Source organism: Rhopilema esculentum, chromosome 8 (assembly GCF_057945365.1).
Source record: "Rhopilema esculentum isolate cy_ngs chromosome 8, ASM5794536v1, whole genome shotgun sequence".
NCBI lineage: Eukaryota > Metazoa > Cnidaria > Scyphozoa > Rhizostomeae > Rhizostomatidae > Rhopilema > Rhopilema esculentum.
Window position 1 is genome coordinate 233,595 of NC_142822.1, and position 17,491 is coordinate 251,085.

The 17,491-nt window shown below is 36.4% G+C and overlaps 3 protein-coding genes across 6 annotated transcripts; 1 reads left to right on the forward strand and 2 right to left on the reverse strand.

Annotated features, from left to right (window-relative positions):
• Positions 1 to 278: 278 nt before the first annotated feature.
• On the reverse strand, positions 279 to 5,173 carry LOC148959766 (uncharacterized). The gene is made up of 4 exons (XM_089109786.1): positions 5,112 to 5,173; positions 4,213 to 4,958; positions 2,812 to 3,653; positions 279 to 2,220 (listed from the first exon to the last, which is right to left on the reverse strand). The coding sequence occupies exons 1-4, from the start codon at positions 5,171 to 5,173 to the stop codon at positions 1,915 to 1,917; spliced, it is 1,956 nt and encodes a 651-aa protein (XP_088965912.1). The 3' UTR covers positions 279 to 1,914.
• A 1,957-nt stretch (positions 5,174 to 7,130) lies between these two features.
• Positions 7,131 to 10,057, reverse strand: LOC135695158 (cell division cycle-associated protein 7). Its single transcript, XM_065214150.2, has 3 exons — positions 10,003 to 10,057; positions 8,998 to 9,400; positions 7,131 to 8,413 (listed from the first exon to the last, which is right to left on the reverse strand). Exons 2-3 carry the CDS (start codon positions 9,390 to 9,392, stop codon positions 8,005 to 8,007), a joined length of 804 nt encoding a protein of 267 aa, XP_065070222.1. The 5' UTR covers positions 9,393 to 9,400; positions 10,003 to 10,057; the 3' UTR covers positions 7,131 to 8,004.
• LOC135695157 (radial spoke head 1 homolog) lies at positions 9,423 to 16,736 on the forward strand. Of its 4 annotated transcripts, none has more exons than XM_065214146.2 (3): positions 9,423 to 10,526; positions 11,135 to 12,310; positions 15,459 to 15,595. In XM_065214146.2, the coding sequence occupies exon 2, from the start codon at positions 11,148 to 11,150 to the stop codon at positions 12,306 to 12,308; it is 1,161 nt and encodes a 386-aa protein (XP_065070218.2). In that variant the 5' UTR covers positions 9,423 to 10,526; positions 11,135 to 11,147; the 3' UTR covers positions 12,309 to 12,310; positions 15,459 to 15,595. The 4 variants fall into 4 exon arrangements, with proteins under 4 accessions (XP_065070218.2, XP_065070221.2, XP_065070219.2 ...); XM_065214149.2 differs by lacking the exon at positions 11,135 to 12,310 and adding an exon at positions 16,346 to 16,736 and having other exon boundaries at positions 10,070 to 10,526; positions 15,459 to 15,676; XM_065214148.2 differs by lacking the exons at positions 9,423 to 10,526; positions 11,135 to 12,310 and adding exons at positions 12,317 to 15,168; positions 16,346 to 16,736 and having other exon boundaries at positions 15,459 to 15,676.
• The last annotated feature ends 755 nt before the right edge of the window (positions 16,737 to 17,491 follow it).

Consider the following 17,491-nt stretch of genomic DNA (forward strand, 5'->3'; position numbering starts at 1 on the left):
TGTACCCAGTGGTGCCATTTTTGAAAGCCATTTGTGAGTTTTGTACGACCAAAATATTGCTTGCAAAATTCATCATACAAAGAACGTTTTTCATTTTATGAAGGGCCCCCACCCGCCCCCTCCCCCCAACATTTTTGTGTGATGTGTGAATTAAGATTCCTACGTGAAGCGTGAAACATGAGTTTTCCTTGCGTTATGTCGTGAAAAGGTTTTAACTATCCGTGAATTCGTGAATGAAATTTTGAATGATAATTTGAAAAATTGCCTCAATTTGGCGCGTAATAAACCAATAATAATTAAATCTCAAATTAGTATTTAAAGTTTGAAAGTCGAGATGTAGTCCTTCAAACAAGACTCTAATGAGCAATAGCTGTTATACATTTATTGCTTGCGTGAGCGTGAAAGTCCAATTTTTTAATGGGTGAATGCGTTAAAAGTAAAAGTTTGTGCTTGAATGCGTGAATCACAACAACTATGGGAGGGGGGCTATGAAATCATGCACAGTGTCAATTGCTGCCATAATCATATACACATTTTCTGATTCAATCACAACTTTCAACTTTTTCCACAACGCTCCTTCAGTTATAAGTATAGTGGCCCAATCAGCGACGTCGTCGGAAATTCGGGCTTTTGCGGATAATTGACAGTCGTTTAACGTGTCGAAATTACTCCAAGAAAACGTTCTGAAAAGGTATTTTAAGCTAATCTAAGGGGCGTAATTGCGAAATTTTCTGCTCGCTTCGCTCGCAGGTGATCCACGTTTCCTTTTTTACCCCAGGGGCCTTTATAGCCTCTCTGTGCCCTTTTTGCAAAATTTGAACGTAGCATAGCTGATAAAATATTAGCCATTACCAAATAATCAATCAAACAATGTATGACCAAAATCAAAACTGCTTGTATATTGTATATTTAATTTCAATTCCGTAAAGATTAGCCAAATCTTCCATTGGATTCTTCTGAGCAAAAGTTATTTTCAAACGTATTCTGACTGACAAAAACAAGATAAAATTCATAAAATGAACGTACGACTTGTCAAAAGTGTTATCGGTCTACCTCTTGTATCATCAATTGTCTTAGATGAGATATCAATCTTGATATCAAAAATCATAAATGGATTGTTCTTCTTGCTACTTAATTTTGGCGTGGTCAGCAAAGATTTCTAAAGAGTCCCGTCAAAAAATCAACTATTTTTATCAAAATGTGCAATTACTTTAAAATTATACATAGTCCATGATGTTATCTTGTCGGAAAATCGTAGACCTAGGCCCCCCCCAAATGAAAGCCTGAATTTCCGCCACTGTTCAGTTGCCCTCCTTGCTCTTTTTCTATCAGTTCATATCAGTGTTATTAAAAACAGAATCAAAACTGTGCCTTGCAACAGCAATCAGTACTTTATCAGATCAAGTTGGAGTTCAGTGAAATTTACTTAGTAAATTTTAAAAGTTGTCTTAAGAAGTCAAATTTGTATGGGATTGGTATAATTAAAGCTGTAAGCGATTGCAGATTAATTTGTTCTCCATCTTGAAATTGCAACATATTTATTATAGAAGAAAACATTCGTGTTCATATGATCAAACACAGTTAGAGACAGTTAAAGACACACAAGAAACTACACAGATTTAAAAACAGATGAATATGGTTAAAACCAATGCCTCCTTTATAAATCTAATATACTTTTTCTATTAATATTTTGGCATTCCTTACAACATAAAAGCGTTCTGCTCTTACAAAACAACTAGCTATTCATATAAAAATGAATCTGGTTGCTATTATAGCAACGGAATTAAGTTTCTTACTAGCATATTTGTACATAGTACAAAATCTCCTCATCATCACGGCATAGTGCCTTCAGTACCTCTGTAATGTTTAGTTAAACATTCTAAGTATAAGCTTTCTTTTCACAGCGTCACTGGTTCATCGAAATCTTCCGAATAAAGCAAAGTCAAGTTCGTCACTTTGGCGTTCTTCACCAGTGGGCTCTTCTTCGCATTGTACGCTTGTGCAAGAACCTTCATCTGTTTGACAATGTGCCAAATTTCCGTAAGACACTTGAGATGCGTACCAACTATTTGCATCATCACAGGACTCCTCAAGGTTTGGAAACAGCTGAGAAATTCTAATGGCGTCATCATCTTCCAAGCAGCTACCTTCCCTTGATGGTGAATCATTGTCAATATATGACAGGGTATCAAATGATGTCCCAAAAGTGCTCCTCTCCCCCTATAGATAAAAATATATAAGTGAAAGCATTCTATCTTCAAACTCTCCTTGGCAGAGCAATCAATTAGTGATGCGAGCAGAAAGGGACTGTTGAATCAATCGAAGAATAATTTGCCATGAAATGCGATATAGCTTCAAATCTCTTCTTATTTGATAATAGTTGTGATTTTTGGAAGCAGTGACACCAAAGCTTTACTTATGCAGAACAGCACTGTGTGCCATGTCTAATACAAAACAATTTGCATTTCATTTGATTCAAATTGTGCGAATCATCACATTTCAAATTGGTATGAAAAAAATCAACGAGTTATCTTTTGCAAAATTACTTTGTTTCTTATCCAAAAGTAAAAAGTATCTTCTAAGCTTTAGAGGTTTCTTATTCAAGATCATTTCTTACATTACCTTATAAATACCAAACCAGATTGAACTGTTGAAATTCGGCTTAATTAAGAGAGGCTACTTTTAAATAACTTATTCCAACACGATTGGTAACATTTAATTACAATCTATGAAACGAAAACTTTTCAAATGCAGATTCGTGAGCTATTATAGACGTTGTTTACAGAACAAGAAATAATTTCAAGAATCTACCTCTTGGCTTCTGTCTAAAAGTGACTCAGTGGCTGCTCCATTGTCAAATTGCCCCCGCATGTGTTGATTTTCATCAGCTTGATTTCGGCAGTATTCACAAACACAGAACTTGCCTAATTCTTTCTGTTCTGTATATTGAACACGTTGCAGATTTGTAACAGTCCTTTGCTCGACATCTGTAGCAGAACCCCCCTGTGCACGGAAGCTCTCCATTGGCAGTTCTAGTCTAAGAATTCTCTCCACTTCACGATCACTTCTTCTCTCTTCACACTGCTGAAATCGCAACCATTGCTCTCCTTCAAGGCTTTCATCCAACCCTGACGCACCAACTTCCAATTCTGCATGATTGGTTCCTTCAAGAAATGCTCTATTGAAAATTTCACCAAGACTAGTCACTCTGTTCTCCGATTGGTCATCGTTATCTTCCCTTGAAGACGCGATTTGGACGGGGGTGTCTCTTCTACCACTGTCAAACTGTTGCTCTGCTAAATTTCTACCATCATAAAACTCGTCTTCAGAATCGCTGTCAATGACTATGACATCATGATGGTTATTGTTAGAAGGTCTCTCAATTAAGGGTTCATTGAAAACTGTAGCGACGGCTCTTTGCAATTCAAATTGGAAATCTCTCGTAGCTTGGTCGATTGAAGGAGGATGATGTATAGTAAAAACACCGCTATTGTGAAGTTGTCTTTGTTGCAGGGCGTTGATAAACGGAAGAATTGCCTGAAAGTCATTGAATCTGACGCAGACTCCTTCATGCGTTGGTACCAACAGAAGTGCCTTATCGGAACTATTTAGACTTTCTTCGTCACTGTGCTCTTCATTTTGTGGCTCGTCACCTGTCAATCAAATGGAAAAAACCATAAATACCGAGACAGAATATTTACTTATATTCTTGTCAAGTGCTGACAATAGCAAGGAGTGTTAAGAAAAGGGATTGCACTGCCTATTAAAAATGCACTTTGCTTACTTTGTTATTGCTAAATGAAAATCAAAATGTTTTCCCTTGCTTGTTAAACAAAGTCAAATGCCCATCTGCTATTTGCAAGAAGAAGAAATAGTCTTGCTTTTAAGTTGAGTTGAACCGGTTTGAAAGTGGCAGTGCTTTATAAAATGGCTGCTTTTGGTGTTGGATAAAGAAATGTAAATGAAGGCTGTTGGAATTGGGTAGAGCAGGGTAGAAAGTATTTTGAAACGATGAAAGTAGGAATTCTAATACAAAAATTGGAGTCAAGTGGAAGGGAAAATGTTCTTTGATTTTTGACACTTTGCTGAGCAAATTCTATGTATTTTTCACTGAGGCCATCTGGTAGAGATGCGGAAACATTTTCATGCTCTATACAATTGCCATTGTCACTGGCAAGATTAGAAGAAGAACATGATAACTTGATAACTTACCTTGCTGAAAGTGATTTCCATTGGCATTCCCTAAGTTTTCCACATCAGCGTCAATCATTGGATCGAAGTCAGGTAGGGGCATTGTGCGATCGTCTCTGAAGAACATTGGATCGTCAATCTCAAAATCGGAATCCAACTCAGGGTAATCTGAATCTTCACTCTCAAGACCTTCTGCGACATGCCCCTCTTCTGACCTCACTGATGCAGCTGAGCTTTGAACAGCAGGCTTTGTGTCACCAACAACTTTGGCTGGACAAGTAGACGTGCAATAGTCAACATCATCTTCACTGTCACTATCAAACCCCGATTGCTCTTCCTCGGTCTCGTATCTTTGATTCCAATTGACCGAAGTATTTCCGAAATCTCGTTTGACGTGTTTGGCTTTCGAAAGATTCCTTTTTCGATATTTCTTTCGCTTCAGGCCTTTTGATTGGCTGACGGAACTTTGGCATTGATGTTTGCTAGTAAGGTTGGTGTTATCTCTCAACTGTTGAAGAACATCTCGCTCTTCTGAGAAGACAAAGTCGTCATCCTCTTCCGACTCGTTACATTCCCAGTGACTGCAAGATGGCCTTTTAGATGCAAAATAACTTTGCTTCTTTCTTTTGCAGCCATACTTTTTCTTTGTTGTCATGAGCGTTAGGTTGTTTCTGCTCTCGATCTCTTCCTCAGATCTGGGTGTATAGTGATGAGAATTTTCTTCATCAGAGCTACTGATGACAATCACATCATCGTGGATACTGCCCCTGAAAACAAAATGAATTTCAACTTGAATTTTGCCAGTTTCAATCCAGAAAATTGGTCATCTTAAACAATCTTCAATATTGTTAGTTGCTTTTTAGGCCTAAATCATTGTTTTTGTTTTTCTTTTAGATATATTTGAATTTCTTTCGCCTTACCTCAGAAGAGTCCGATCTCCGCATTCTTCTTCCTCAGTACGATGTAGAAAAAAACTTTCCATCTCAATTCCTCGCCTTTAATCTCTTTAAATAACAAGTAAAACTTGGTTTATCTTCGAAAAGTTGTTGCAACTTGATCAAAGTTCGTTAATGATTACTAAACGTCGCATTTAAAGATTTCGACCCAGTCCGTGATTGTTACGTCAAATTGTCGAATTTGGGCTTTGTTGCGTCATTTAATACATGATCTCGTCTTAAGGGTTTCAATGAAATGTGTTTGGGCAAAAATATGTATTTCAAATTCACTTCAATCAAGCATGTTTTGATATCAGAAAACTCAATTTGAATTACAATATTTCATAATCGTTATTTGATTAAGTATAAATTTTTCAAAGTTATAGATTTCTTGTGGGTAAAGGTGATATTTTCGCAAACTCTTTCCCTATTTATTCATTGAAAATCCTATTCTGTATGCAATCAGAATTAGGAGGCCGGTTTCATTTCTTTGCAGTTAAAACTCGCAGAAAATTCCGAGAGTCTATCATATAATTTCTTTGTCGAATCCCATGCGAAGATGCGAGTGAAGACTACATTACATTTAACGATATCAGTTAAATAGGTATGTTTCTTTTTCATTGATACTGTATTATTACATACAATATATTTTTCAAATCTGGAAGTCTTTTATGCTAAGTATCTCATCAACAAAGATATAATTGTTTGCATCATCAGGCGAATTTGCACTTTGTGTCGCTAAAGAAGCATTAAAGACTAATATTATCTCAAATGATAAAATTTACAGAATATGGAAACTCTGGAATATGGAGAAGAAATTTGGGTATACAGAGGAATATGAACCTGGAATGAAATTAAATTCCCCTTACTAGACCCTTCGGATTCTGCCGAACAAACTCCTTAAAAATTCTCCCGGTATAACGAACACCAGATATAACGAACTCTCGATATAACAAACGACAGATATTTTTGATTATTCCATTTGGTCAACATTTTATGCATAATTTCTTACTATGCTTCGAGCAATTGGCTTCACACCCCATTTAAACAACGAAAAGGTTGCCGGAAAAATGTGGAAAAGATTTCGCGCTTATTTCCTGCAAGTAGAATGCATCGTTCTGAAGTGTTCAGTGTTGCACTTTACATACGGTTTTCAAGAAGAATTTGGGTTATGACGGAAAATAAGAAAGTCATAGGACAGACACTATTTCCTTTTTGCAAAGGAACTTCTAAAACCTTGCTCCCCATGTTTCTAGTTAGTTTCAAAGTCCTGTCGGATTCAAGTGGGTGTGCAAATGAAATTTCTTTCCGACAACAGCTTTTATTGAATTTAAATAATATAGAACCATTTGGCGCATGCTCAGTAAGGGTGACTGGTGAAATATATGCATGTTGAGATATGACTGTGGGCTCATTCGCTTGTGGTATCTAGTAACACTAAATGCATCACAAAGATGTGAGCAGTGTTTATCTCTAGATTAGTGTAGAAGAAATTGCGTCATTTTTAAAGATGAAGTGTGTCAAGGAAATTGCGTCATCTTTTTCAGCAAAGAACATCTGCGGGTACAGCAAAGACAAAGCTAACAGTATAGTGAATAAAAATTTTCAATACGTAACACAATTTAGTTTTTTGCGACAAATCATCAAATATAAATAATATTCTCATAGAGATCACTTGCCTACTTTGAAGACTTTCACTACAGAAAATTCGACCAGTTTTTGACACATGATGAGATTTGAAAATTGGTTGATGATGGATACATGATAAATTGTCTTATGATATTTTAATGAAGAAATATATCAAAACAGGCAAAAATGAAAACCTACATTGAAAAAGGAGGGCTTTCCAAAAAAACTTTTTTAACAAATTCGATATTACTCTGGAAAGGGGATGGGCATCAACCACCATTTGAATTGCTTCTTGTGACAGATAACAATGATTATAAAGATTTCTACAATTTTGGTTGACAAAAGAAAGCAGATAGGTGTCAATTGAAGCAAAGATTAAAGACTTCTGTGTGATTTATATATATTCTATTTCAACAATAACTAATTAGAATATCAACAATTAAACACATCTTAACAGCTACAATAAATTTAAAGATAAAAGAAAATAATACAAAAACTGCAAACTAAAGGAAACAAGAATTGAGAATACAATCGAAAAAAGATGAATAAAATTTTCAGCAAAACAAAGCAAGACTTACAATATGCTGCCAGGTAATATTAGTAGCTCTGATAGCTTTGCCTCAGACCATACAATTGTCGCTAAAATTTGCTAATCCTTGCTAATCCTTGCTCACAAAATGCTTTTGAAAGGTCATAAAAACAAGTTAACAAGTCTAAAGAAAAGTATAGTGAAAATTCACTTAAAACATATTTTATAAACATCATATATCGAACATATAATTGAGAACCCTAGTGACAAGGATCATTAAGCAAAAACTATAACTTCAAGCTTAACAAATTCACCAAAAATAGTCACAAGCACCTCATTGGAAACTATCCAACTTACATAGTAGAAAGAACTCACTATTTCATGGCTGGAATGTTTGTAGATCTATTGTGCCTTGGGCAACTATTTATCTTGGAAACTATAATCAGTTTAACTAATAGTAATAGTAATCATATTGTGACTAACTGGAGTTTATTCTTATGATGAATTCCCCTGACCCAAAGTCAAACCATGCCAAATCTAGCATTGCCTGAGATTAGTGTGGTAGAGCTGAATTGATTAGAATTTAGATCCTTCAATCTTTTATATCATATCAGATTCCAAGATTCCTTGAATTTTTGCCATTTGAACTCTAAATATGAAAAATATTTTATTCAAACCTTTAGCATATATACCCTCAGATAACAAGAAATATATTTAAACTTAATCACCTAAAAATGACCTAACACTTTGATAGCCCTTTTCCTTTGCAATGTGGATGAGAATTCCTGTTGCTCGTCTCCCTCTTTTTGCCATACAAAAGGAGCAATTGCAAATACCTCTGCATGGAGGACAGGTCCAGTTTTTATCCATTATTGCTACCTTTGCATCTTCACCATATCTGTTCCTTAAACATGGTCCACAAAATTGTCCTCTTATTCCAAAACACGATGGAGATCGACAAAGGGTCTTTAAATCATCAGTCTTCTGCCGACATTGATGACAAGAGGATCCATTCTGGTCATAATTCTTTTCAGATGTTTTTTCAGCAACCATGTTAAGATCATCTTCAGTCAACAAATTGTATCTTTGCAAAAGGTCATCCCTGTCAATAATTGTCTTCTTTGGAGACCTGGCATAGACAAGGTAACAAGGATGAAAATTGTTTTAAGCCAATCAGATTGTTTGCTTATATTTTCAACAAGCTGATGATAATGTCTAAAAGACAATAGAAATCTGAAGAGAAAATAGCATTTGATCAGATGCAATAGTAACACTCCCTTCTACTACAAAGCTGTGAGGAGAAACTGCCATTTTAAAAAATTCAATGCAGAATGTGACAATTGTTCACTCCTATTTGCAAAATATGGTCTTCAACAAGAGAAAAGTGATGAAACTTTTAACCCATTTTCTGTCCCGATTGAAGCTGCTCACCTTTCTTGCACTTCACAAGAAGGGGTCATGTCATTATAATGCAAAACTTTTTACCAATCCATTAGCAGCCGGTTAATATAGGTTTAACAAAAAGAAAGCTTACTTCTGCATACTTTTCTTGTTATTTCACACATTACTTGTTCAAAAAAGCGTAAAATTATTGAAATCTCTGCAAGACCTGCATGGATTTAAATAAAATCTTAAACTGTAAAAGCTGCTGAAATGTTAAAATCAAAATAACATTTCTAAGCCCAGGTCATCTAATGTCAGTAAATTTATTACCTCCTTTTTGAAGGGACTTTATTAACATCAGATTTTCTTCCCCATAGATTAACTATCATGCCAGTTGGCTTGAAATCTTCTTCACAGTCGCTTGCTTCCTCTGGTTCATAATCTGATGACCTTTCTTCTTCTTCACAATCAGAGCCATATCTGTATCTCTTGCGCCCTCGACAGAATCTTGAGGGGTTTTTTCGTGTAGGGGAAGTTGTATATGGATGCATTTGATCAAGTCTTTCACCTTTCTTTGAGAAACTTTTCATTTTCTGTGTTTTCTCCTCCCTCCTTTTCAACAATGGTGAAACTGGGAATAAACGTTTCAACATGGCTTCATTCTCTGCAATATTCTTTGCTCTGAGTTTTTCATACTCAGTCTCTTCTTCAATCTTGTGATGCATTTTATTTACTAAAAATTAATAAAAAGTTATATTGAGTTATATTTATTGTTTCCAAACGTCATTTCAATTTTAAGATTTCCTCAATCTAATAATTTTGAGTGTAGGCTTTAAGCCTACACCAAAGAATAACTTTTAATGAGGTGTTGGTTCTGATGCACAGGTATGTTGTTTTGCATATCAAGATTGGGTGCCATTTGCATATCAATATTTTACCTCGAGAAACGGCTTTTAAAACAGGGAATTAGTGCTATCAGAATAACAAGGGGCCTCTCGCACAAAATGTTCTAAAAACAATTGCCAACTTGAAGTAAAAAATTGCAACTTTTGGGGATTAAGAAGGAAGGCTCACCCTTTTCGAGCCCCTAGCAATAGGCCCCTGTTTTAAAAAAATAATTTAAAGACATGTCGCCTATTTTAGGTAAGGCTGTAAATGAGTGTAGTGCTTTTAACGTATGACAGACCACGCAGAGATGTCGCCAAAATATGCATTTCAGTTTCCAATTCGCAGCTTAATAGACTAATCATTAATTTGATATAATAAACATCAACAATCTGAAAGACAAATGATTTAAGGTTACATCGAGGATGAGTACATGAGTATTCGCCTTACCTCGTGCCGCAAACTCGTCTCATCTGTGCAACGTGCAGAATTGGCGGGAAAGGCCTCGTTTTGGAAATGACACGGGGACGGGGGGAGGGGTAGGGCGGTACTCTCTTTCTTGCATGATGAAGGGTATGTCTCCGTTATCATGCATTGATATATGAACTCAAATTTTATTTTGCAAGTGTCGTTCGTCTTTCTTTTCCCTAACAGAAACACTTTCGAGTTCTGACCCAGCTACCAGAGATTCAATTTTGTTAAAATAAAATGACGATTTTTTCTCAAGTAAAGTCGTGTTGCTTCAGATTTTTGGGGGTCCAGTCTCCCCGTCACCCCGGGATTCACGGCCCGAGCTACAAGATTATTATCATTGATAGGGTTGCGCTTAGGGGCATCGATTCTTGCCCCCTGTCAGACTATATGGCACAACAGCAACAACTACATTTTGACACATTTTCAATATGGCTATCTGAGTTTGTCGTTGGTCAGTGGAGTTGGTACGCTAGGCGATTGACCCGATGTTCACTTGACTGGTAAGATTAATTTGATGCGTAGGATTAATTTCAAGCAGACTTTGGTAGAGAGAGGTGCTCATGGGCAAAAAATATGGAGGCTCGGCCCGCTCGTACAACTCGTTGACGTTGTGTGGAGTGTGCTATCATTTTACTCAGACTAATTTTTTAATTTTGGATTTGAACCATTCTTAACGAAAGGCACGCAAAGAGATCTTACTTGAGCAATATTTTATATGCCATATAATTTGAGCAAAGATCGGGGTAAATAATCATGGATAAAATGTCCAGTGTTTGATATTAATACAGTGCAGGCAAGGGTTTGCTTTCGCACTGTCGAAAACAAGCATAGATGAGACTTTCGTTGATCTTTATGAAACTAAAACCAACATGTATTGCCACCAAGTAATTCACTATTTATATTAATCAAGTTCATGTTGAGAAAAAGGTTTGACATTGAATGCCTTTGTATCCATCCAGATTGGAATCTTTGAAAGTTGCGCAGGGGATCTTTTTCATGTCCATTTAAACTGCGCATTTGCAAATAGCACTGATGGAAATTTTGTGTTGCTGAGACTAATTACAGTAAAATTACGCTATGTAAAAGACAAATTTGCTTTCCTCTTCAGTTGAAACATCTTAATGGCCAATAAAGCAGGAATTAAGGAAGTGGCGGAGTGTCTTTGTCAAATTTTGAAAGGATATGGCATTTCAAAAATGACCCCAGAGATTCTAAGGCAAGCCAAATTTGATGTGAAAGAGGCAACTAGGCCTATGTGGCTACTGCTCTCTGATATTTTGCATGTTATGACTGACACCAAAAGTGTAGTTTCAGTACAGAGTGACAGTGATATTCTTGGCTTTGTGAAGTCTTCCTTTCGAGCTATTGGTTATAACTCCAAAGAGTTCAATGATTTGACAATGGCAAGCTTACATGGAAGCAGGGATCTTTTGATAGCATTTGGATGGCTGTTAGCAGAATTCAACATTGTTAATTTATTATTAGATGATTTGGAAACACCTTTGTTTGATTTGCTTGTTGAAAGCAAAGATAAAATGATTAAATCTGCTTTGAAATTTGATCAACTTGATAATGCCCTTAATTTGGTGGTTTTTATGCGTCAGAAACAAAGAAGTCAAATCAAGAGTATTAAACAGTACTTAAAATATATCTCAAAGAATTCTAGCAACTCTAGTTCATCACAACAGTTACTGAAGGCAGTGCCTTTTCTATCTGAGGCAACAACTTTGGAATTCTGTCTGTCTCAGTGCACCAAAAAGAAGTTTTGCTTAGCTATGAAGAAATTAGAAAATGAAAAATTGTTGCTAGAAGCACATATAAGATGGATTGAGCATGAAGACATTTTTTGGAAGTGGATGTCTAGTGTTATACAAGAAAAGCAGACTAGTGAGGAGAAACAATGCATTCATGCTGATATGACAGCAGAAATGATGAGACGTGTTGACAGTCTTTCTTTATCTGACCAACTTCATTCATTCTCAAACAGCAGTGAAGCATTTGTCTCATTCAGTTGCATCTCCAAATTGATCCAAAAGTTATCTACAAAAAGACTCACACAGCTTTCAAATGAGCATGTTCAAAAGAAACCCTCTTTGGTCAAGGGTGAGACCCATATTCAAGGAGCTGCCTCAGTCAGAGGTGCTATCAGAATGTTGCAAGGTGGCATTGATGATATTAGAGCTAAGCTAACTGATTTGAGAGAAGAGTCAATGTCACTGTTTGATTTGGATTCTGATGACATCATGAAGGATGTCATTCATCTGCCCATGCCTAAAAGATAAAGGTGAGACTAAATGATTCTCATTTACCCCAAAGTCTTCTGAAATTTGTTTTCTTCCAGTTATGCAAATTACTGATAGATACAAACTTGATAAAACTTTGGCTCATACTTTAAACCAGGCCTTGTAAGGGGAGTATTTATGTGTATTTAGTGTGAAAAGTATCAACAATTCCAAACAATGCTTTTTCAAACAAAGCTCACTTTTCAAATAACAAACAAAGTTGCTAACTTGTTTTGGTTTGATACTCTGGTCCAGTTTCTGTTGTTGTTCTAAACAATTCAGCCATTGTCATTGCACAGAGATTTGACATGATCATTGAAAATTAGTTGATCAACCAGGAGTCAAAACACCATCTAGCATTGTTCAACTTAAATTGTTATCTTCGTCTGTTTCTATGCATAGTTTGTTATCTTTCCCTGCCCATAAGCAAAACACATAAAATTTTCTTCACTTGACATCCACCTTATATTGGTCCTTTCATTTCGACAATGATGATATATCAGCTTGGTCGATTAGGTCAGGAATGTTCTCCAAATGATAGATGCTCTCCATACAGCAGCGACGAGCAACCTTTTTTATTTTGGGGCCATATCCATGACTTTCATACCCAGGTAAGGTGGGTTGTTCTAGGACAAGTTTAGCAAATTTTTTGTTTCAGTGTAACACCTCAACAGGTTTCAACATAAAATTAAAACCGTATAGCAATGAAGAACTGCAATCCTCTTGGTTCACCAGGTCTTCTCCCTGGATCAGGGGTTTGCTCCCAAATCAGAATATCAAGAGAGCTCAAGCTTTGCTGGCATTTTCAATTTGTCCCGTGCTCCTTGTTTACCTATTGTCATGACTGCTTCATTTAATTTCATTTTTAATTATTGACACAGGGTAAAGTTGTCAATTATGTATACATAAATTCCTTTCCAAACTGTTCTATACAAAGAAAAAGATAAACCCTATAAAATTACAATACGAATATACAGCATAGAATAACAAACCAGGAATAAAAATGGTTCCCTTATGTCCTGGAGTTTTTAAGACAGTTTTAATTTTGACCACATTTTTGGCCACGGACACGTGAATCTTTTACGATCAAGTCACTTACTGGCTGCCAGCCAAGTTTCCTACGATCAAGTCACTTACTGGCTGCCAGCCAAGTTTCCTTAAAATTCAAAGATCAGTAGCGTTATAGGTGCTTTTGGTTACGATTCTAGCCGCACCATTTTGTAGTTTCTGTAGCTTTTCTATTGTATTTTATGACTTGTATGTCTACCATACCATATTTAATTGGGGCACCTCCCTGTGTAGATGTTTATTTAATGATCCTAAAATGTTCTGTTCATAAAGTTCAATGTTAGTTGGCAGTTAATATTACGTCGAGAAGAAATTCGCTGGTTGGCCGGATTTGGACCGTAGTTTGCATCGTAAGCTAATTCGAGTTACCTGTGGCTGTTTCTGGTGAAATGCAATTTCTGTGTTCAGGGCATCATTTTCATCACACACGAAAAACACTGGGATAGCTCGTATACTTCTGCAAAACATCGCTACCGGGGCCTTCCGTACATTCGAATAATGGCTAACATCCTCATCTTCTTCGATAATGAACAATTTTCAAACTATTCCATCCCTTTGGCCCGTTAACACAACCTCATTAAAAGGTAACGCAGGATTGATTTGTATTTGTAATTTTTCCTTCAAATGATCGTGTGACCTAAAGACTTATATACGATCTCTTTTTCTATTGGAAGAAACATTTCCCCAGGCAGGATAAACTAGATTCGCGTTATTAGATTGGGTTCTACATCTACATCTATATCTACATCGATACTGAGCAGGACCGAGTATCAGTATAATGCTCAGAGTGCAAGAAAAAATGAAATAAAAGTTTAATGGATAAAATGTGCTAGAAGATGCCACTGATCAATGGTTAGATTGATTGAACATTTACATGTCAAATGAGAGGGTTCATAATATATCTATGTTCTCCATTCCGCCATACGATTCGAAGCTGTGAAAGCACTTTCATGTAACAGCACATGCGTAACTAGAAACTTCCAAACACGAACCTGAACCTTAAATATATGCAGAGAAGGATATTACACGTATTTGACCTATACTTTTATCGCACTAGTTTGCCTTTTATTTGTTTATTGTTAGACATAATTTCTGTAAGAAAACACACATGATTTCTTTTTTCAAAAAACTGCATTCTAACAGCGAGGTAAAAAGACAATTCTAGCCTTTTTTCGGTTCCCAATATGGACTAAAGTTGTGGATAATTACTTTTTACATTTTTCAGGCTTTGCTTTGTGATATTGAAGTGGTTATTACGGGCTAGAATATAACGAAGTGGCATTTCTATTGTTTATACTAAGTTGAAATATTCTTGATTATGTTATCATGAAGTTATATTTCCAAAAACACAACTTAAACCTCAAAAATATTTTAGTTTAATTATGGAATGAGGGGTTTTCTTTACTGTAAGTACTGTCAGTACTGTAGTCATTGGCTATACCCAAAACGAGGCCGATTTAGCATCAGAGCAGTCCTCTAAAATCACTGTTTTGACGTCACATTGAAGTTAGTTTACTTTTCTTCATGTTGCGCTACATCCCGTCATTTGCACTTTTAAACTCGTAACGATTAGTCGCATATTTGCAAAAATGGCAGATTTTGAGTCGGATGACGAATTTGTTACATCCGGGGACTATTTGAAGGGCCCAGGAGAATATGATGGAGACAGAAATGAAGAAGGGGAAAGACATGGCAACGGCAAGGCGACGTACAGCAATGGTGATAAGTATACAGGGCAGTTTGAGAAAGGCAAGCGTAGTGGTGCTGGGACCTATCATTTCAAGAGAGCAAGGTATAAAAAGATCACGACTGAAACAACGCATCGCATTGTAGATAAAGCCGTCGCTTTTAGTTGTTACGCTGAGTTGCTCGCGTTTGGTTTTAAGATTCTGATGTAGCAATTAACAGCAAAAATTATCTGCTAAATTTACTACAGCGACTTCTGCCAGACCATGAACCAGTCCAGCACCCAGTATTTGGAAGGTTCTTACAGTTTTTCATTCGTTACTTTCTTGCTGGAATGGTGAAAAAATTTAACGTGTAAAAACGTCGTTTGTATCACTAGTTTGTTTCAAATTTCAGGTATTTTGGGGATTACAAGGACGGTAAACGGGATGGGAATGGCGTCATGATCTATCCGGACGGAAGCAAATACTCTGGAGCTTGGAAAAATGGATTGAAAAATGGCAAGGGAACCTATACATTTGTCAACGGAGACGAATTCGATGGTGAATGGCAAAATGACCTAAAACATGGGCGTGGTCGGTATTGCTACAAGGAAACTGGGACTGAATTTCTAGGTATGGTAAGATGGTTGATTTTGTACAATTGCTTTGTATTTATTTTATCTGCAATCTTTCATAAAGTTAACGAATCAGTGCACCTGTTCATCTGAGAAGTCATAATACCTAAGGTTTATATATACCAAGATCTTCCGTAAACGAAATATTTGTAAGAAATAAAGCAGGAGTAACAAGTTTAATCCTCAGAAACAAAGAAACCTGACAAGGGTTCTAAAGCCAAGAATAGAGCAGTTTATGTGTTGCAGCAAAAATCGGTTTGCTGACTGTTTTTTTAGAGAACATCATGAGGGTTATTTTCTGGGGAAGTAAGGCGGGTTTAAGATCCCATTAAACCTGGAAAACCAGCTTGTTACCCGAACTTGAAGTTCACTAAAAATTGCTTGCTGGACTTCCACGTTGAGATTCACCATTTACTGTTGAATTCGATACTCAACTGAAGCTGCATAATATTTGCAACCAACCTTAATTACGTTATCAGCAGGAAATAACGACGAACCTTTAAAAATTCACTTATTTAATGGACCAAAGAATGTGTTGCTTGAAAATGAAAGATTTTAGATTTTAGTAGCTAGGTTGTTTAAGATATTATGTGCCAATTTTATGTGCGTGGCGATAATACGATATGTTTTGAAAAAAAGGCTAGTAATTTTCTTTGCCTCTTTGCAGCAAAATGGGTTGAAGGACAACAAGTTGGCACTGCACGCTGGGTGCACAAAGATCATGAATACGAGGGTCATTTCAAAGAAGGCAGTCCGTGCGGAAGAGGCAAATACTCATTCAAGACTGGGTGTGAGCTTCAGGGATATTACGTCATTAAGGATATCGTGCGGCAGGTAGACAAGAGAATGGAGCTAGTTGGAAGGGAACCAATTTGGCATGCCCAGTTGCTGTCTCATTCGATGGCATCGAAAGAAGTATGAGAAGATTGAAAGTCTCTTCAGTTTGTATTGAGTAGACTATGGCTTTTAGTTTATTACATATTCAAAAAGTGTATTACCATACATATGTATAATAGCTAATTTATACTGTTACTGACGAACACGTCAGTGAACTTAAAGTTTCTTGCTTTAGAAAAAATACTCTCCCATCTACATCCATTATTAGATACAGCCAACAGCGATCGCGAATTACAAAGATGCTTACAAAAATCCATTGCGTATGCTAAGCGCCTGGGTTTAGTGGCTTACTCCGTATTTTAGCGAATATCAGACGCCTCAGCCTCTATTTTGGTTTTCCTCAACTGTAGCGGCTGAGCATCTGTCTTTTTCGGTTCCAACATACTGATATAGCATTATTTCAAAAGCTGGTTTAAGTCTTTCCTTGCCAATTATTATCACGTTAGTTTTCTTTGCCTATTTTGAAAATTTTTTGCTTACGTCTTTGGTCATTAAAGAGTGTCGGATTAAGGTAATTCAGTATGCTATGATTCTGCTATTCGTGCTTTTTTTAAGCAAGTTATTGCAGTTTAAGTTTTATATCTATCAAAACTATGAATTCGATATTACTGAAGATTCCTAAAGGTTTTTTGTAGGGAGCTATAGGCTTGTTGTCAAATCACATGTCTTGTCAAGTAACGTTTTTGCAGCTGGGGCCCCATTTTGGACAGGCAGTTTTTGGATGACACCAGAATATATGTTTCTAACTGTAATTTTACGTTCAATAGTCATGGAAAAGGTGTTTTTGAGACGAAGCAAGTCTAGTATTCTTAAGCATCACAGAAACTGAGTCATCATCCTTGTGCCACGTGGAAAAATGCAAACTCGGAAATTTGCTGTAAATTTTCATAACCTAGTACTGGAAAGCCGTATCATA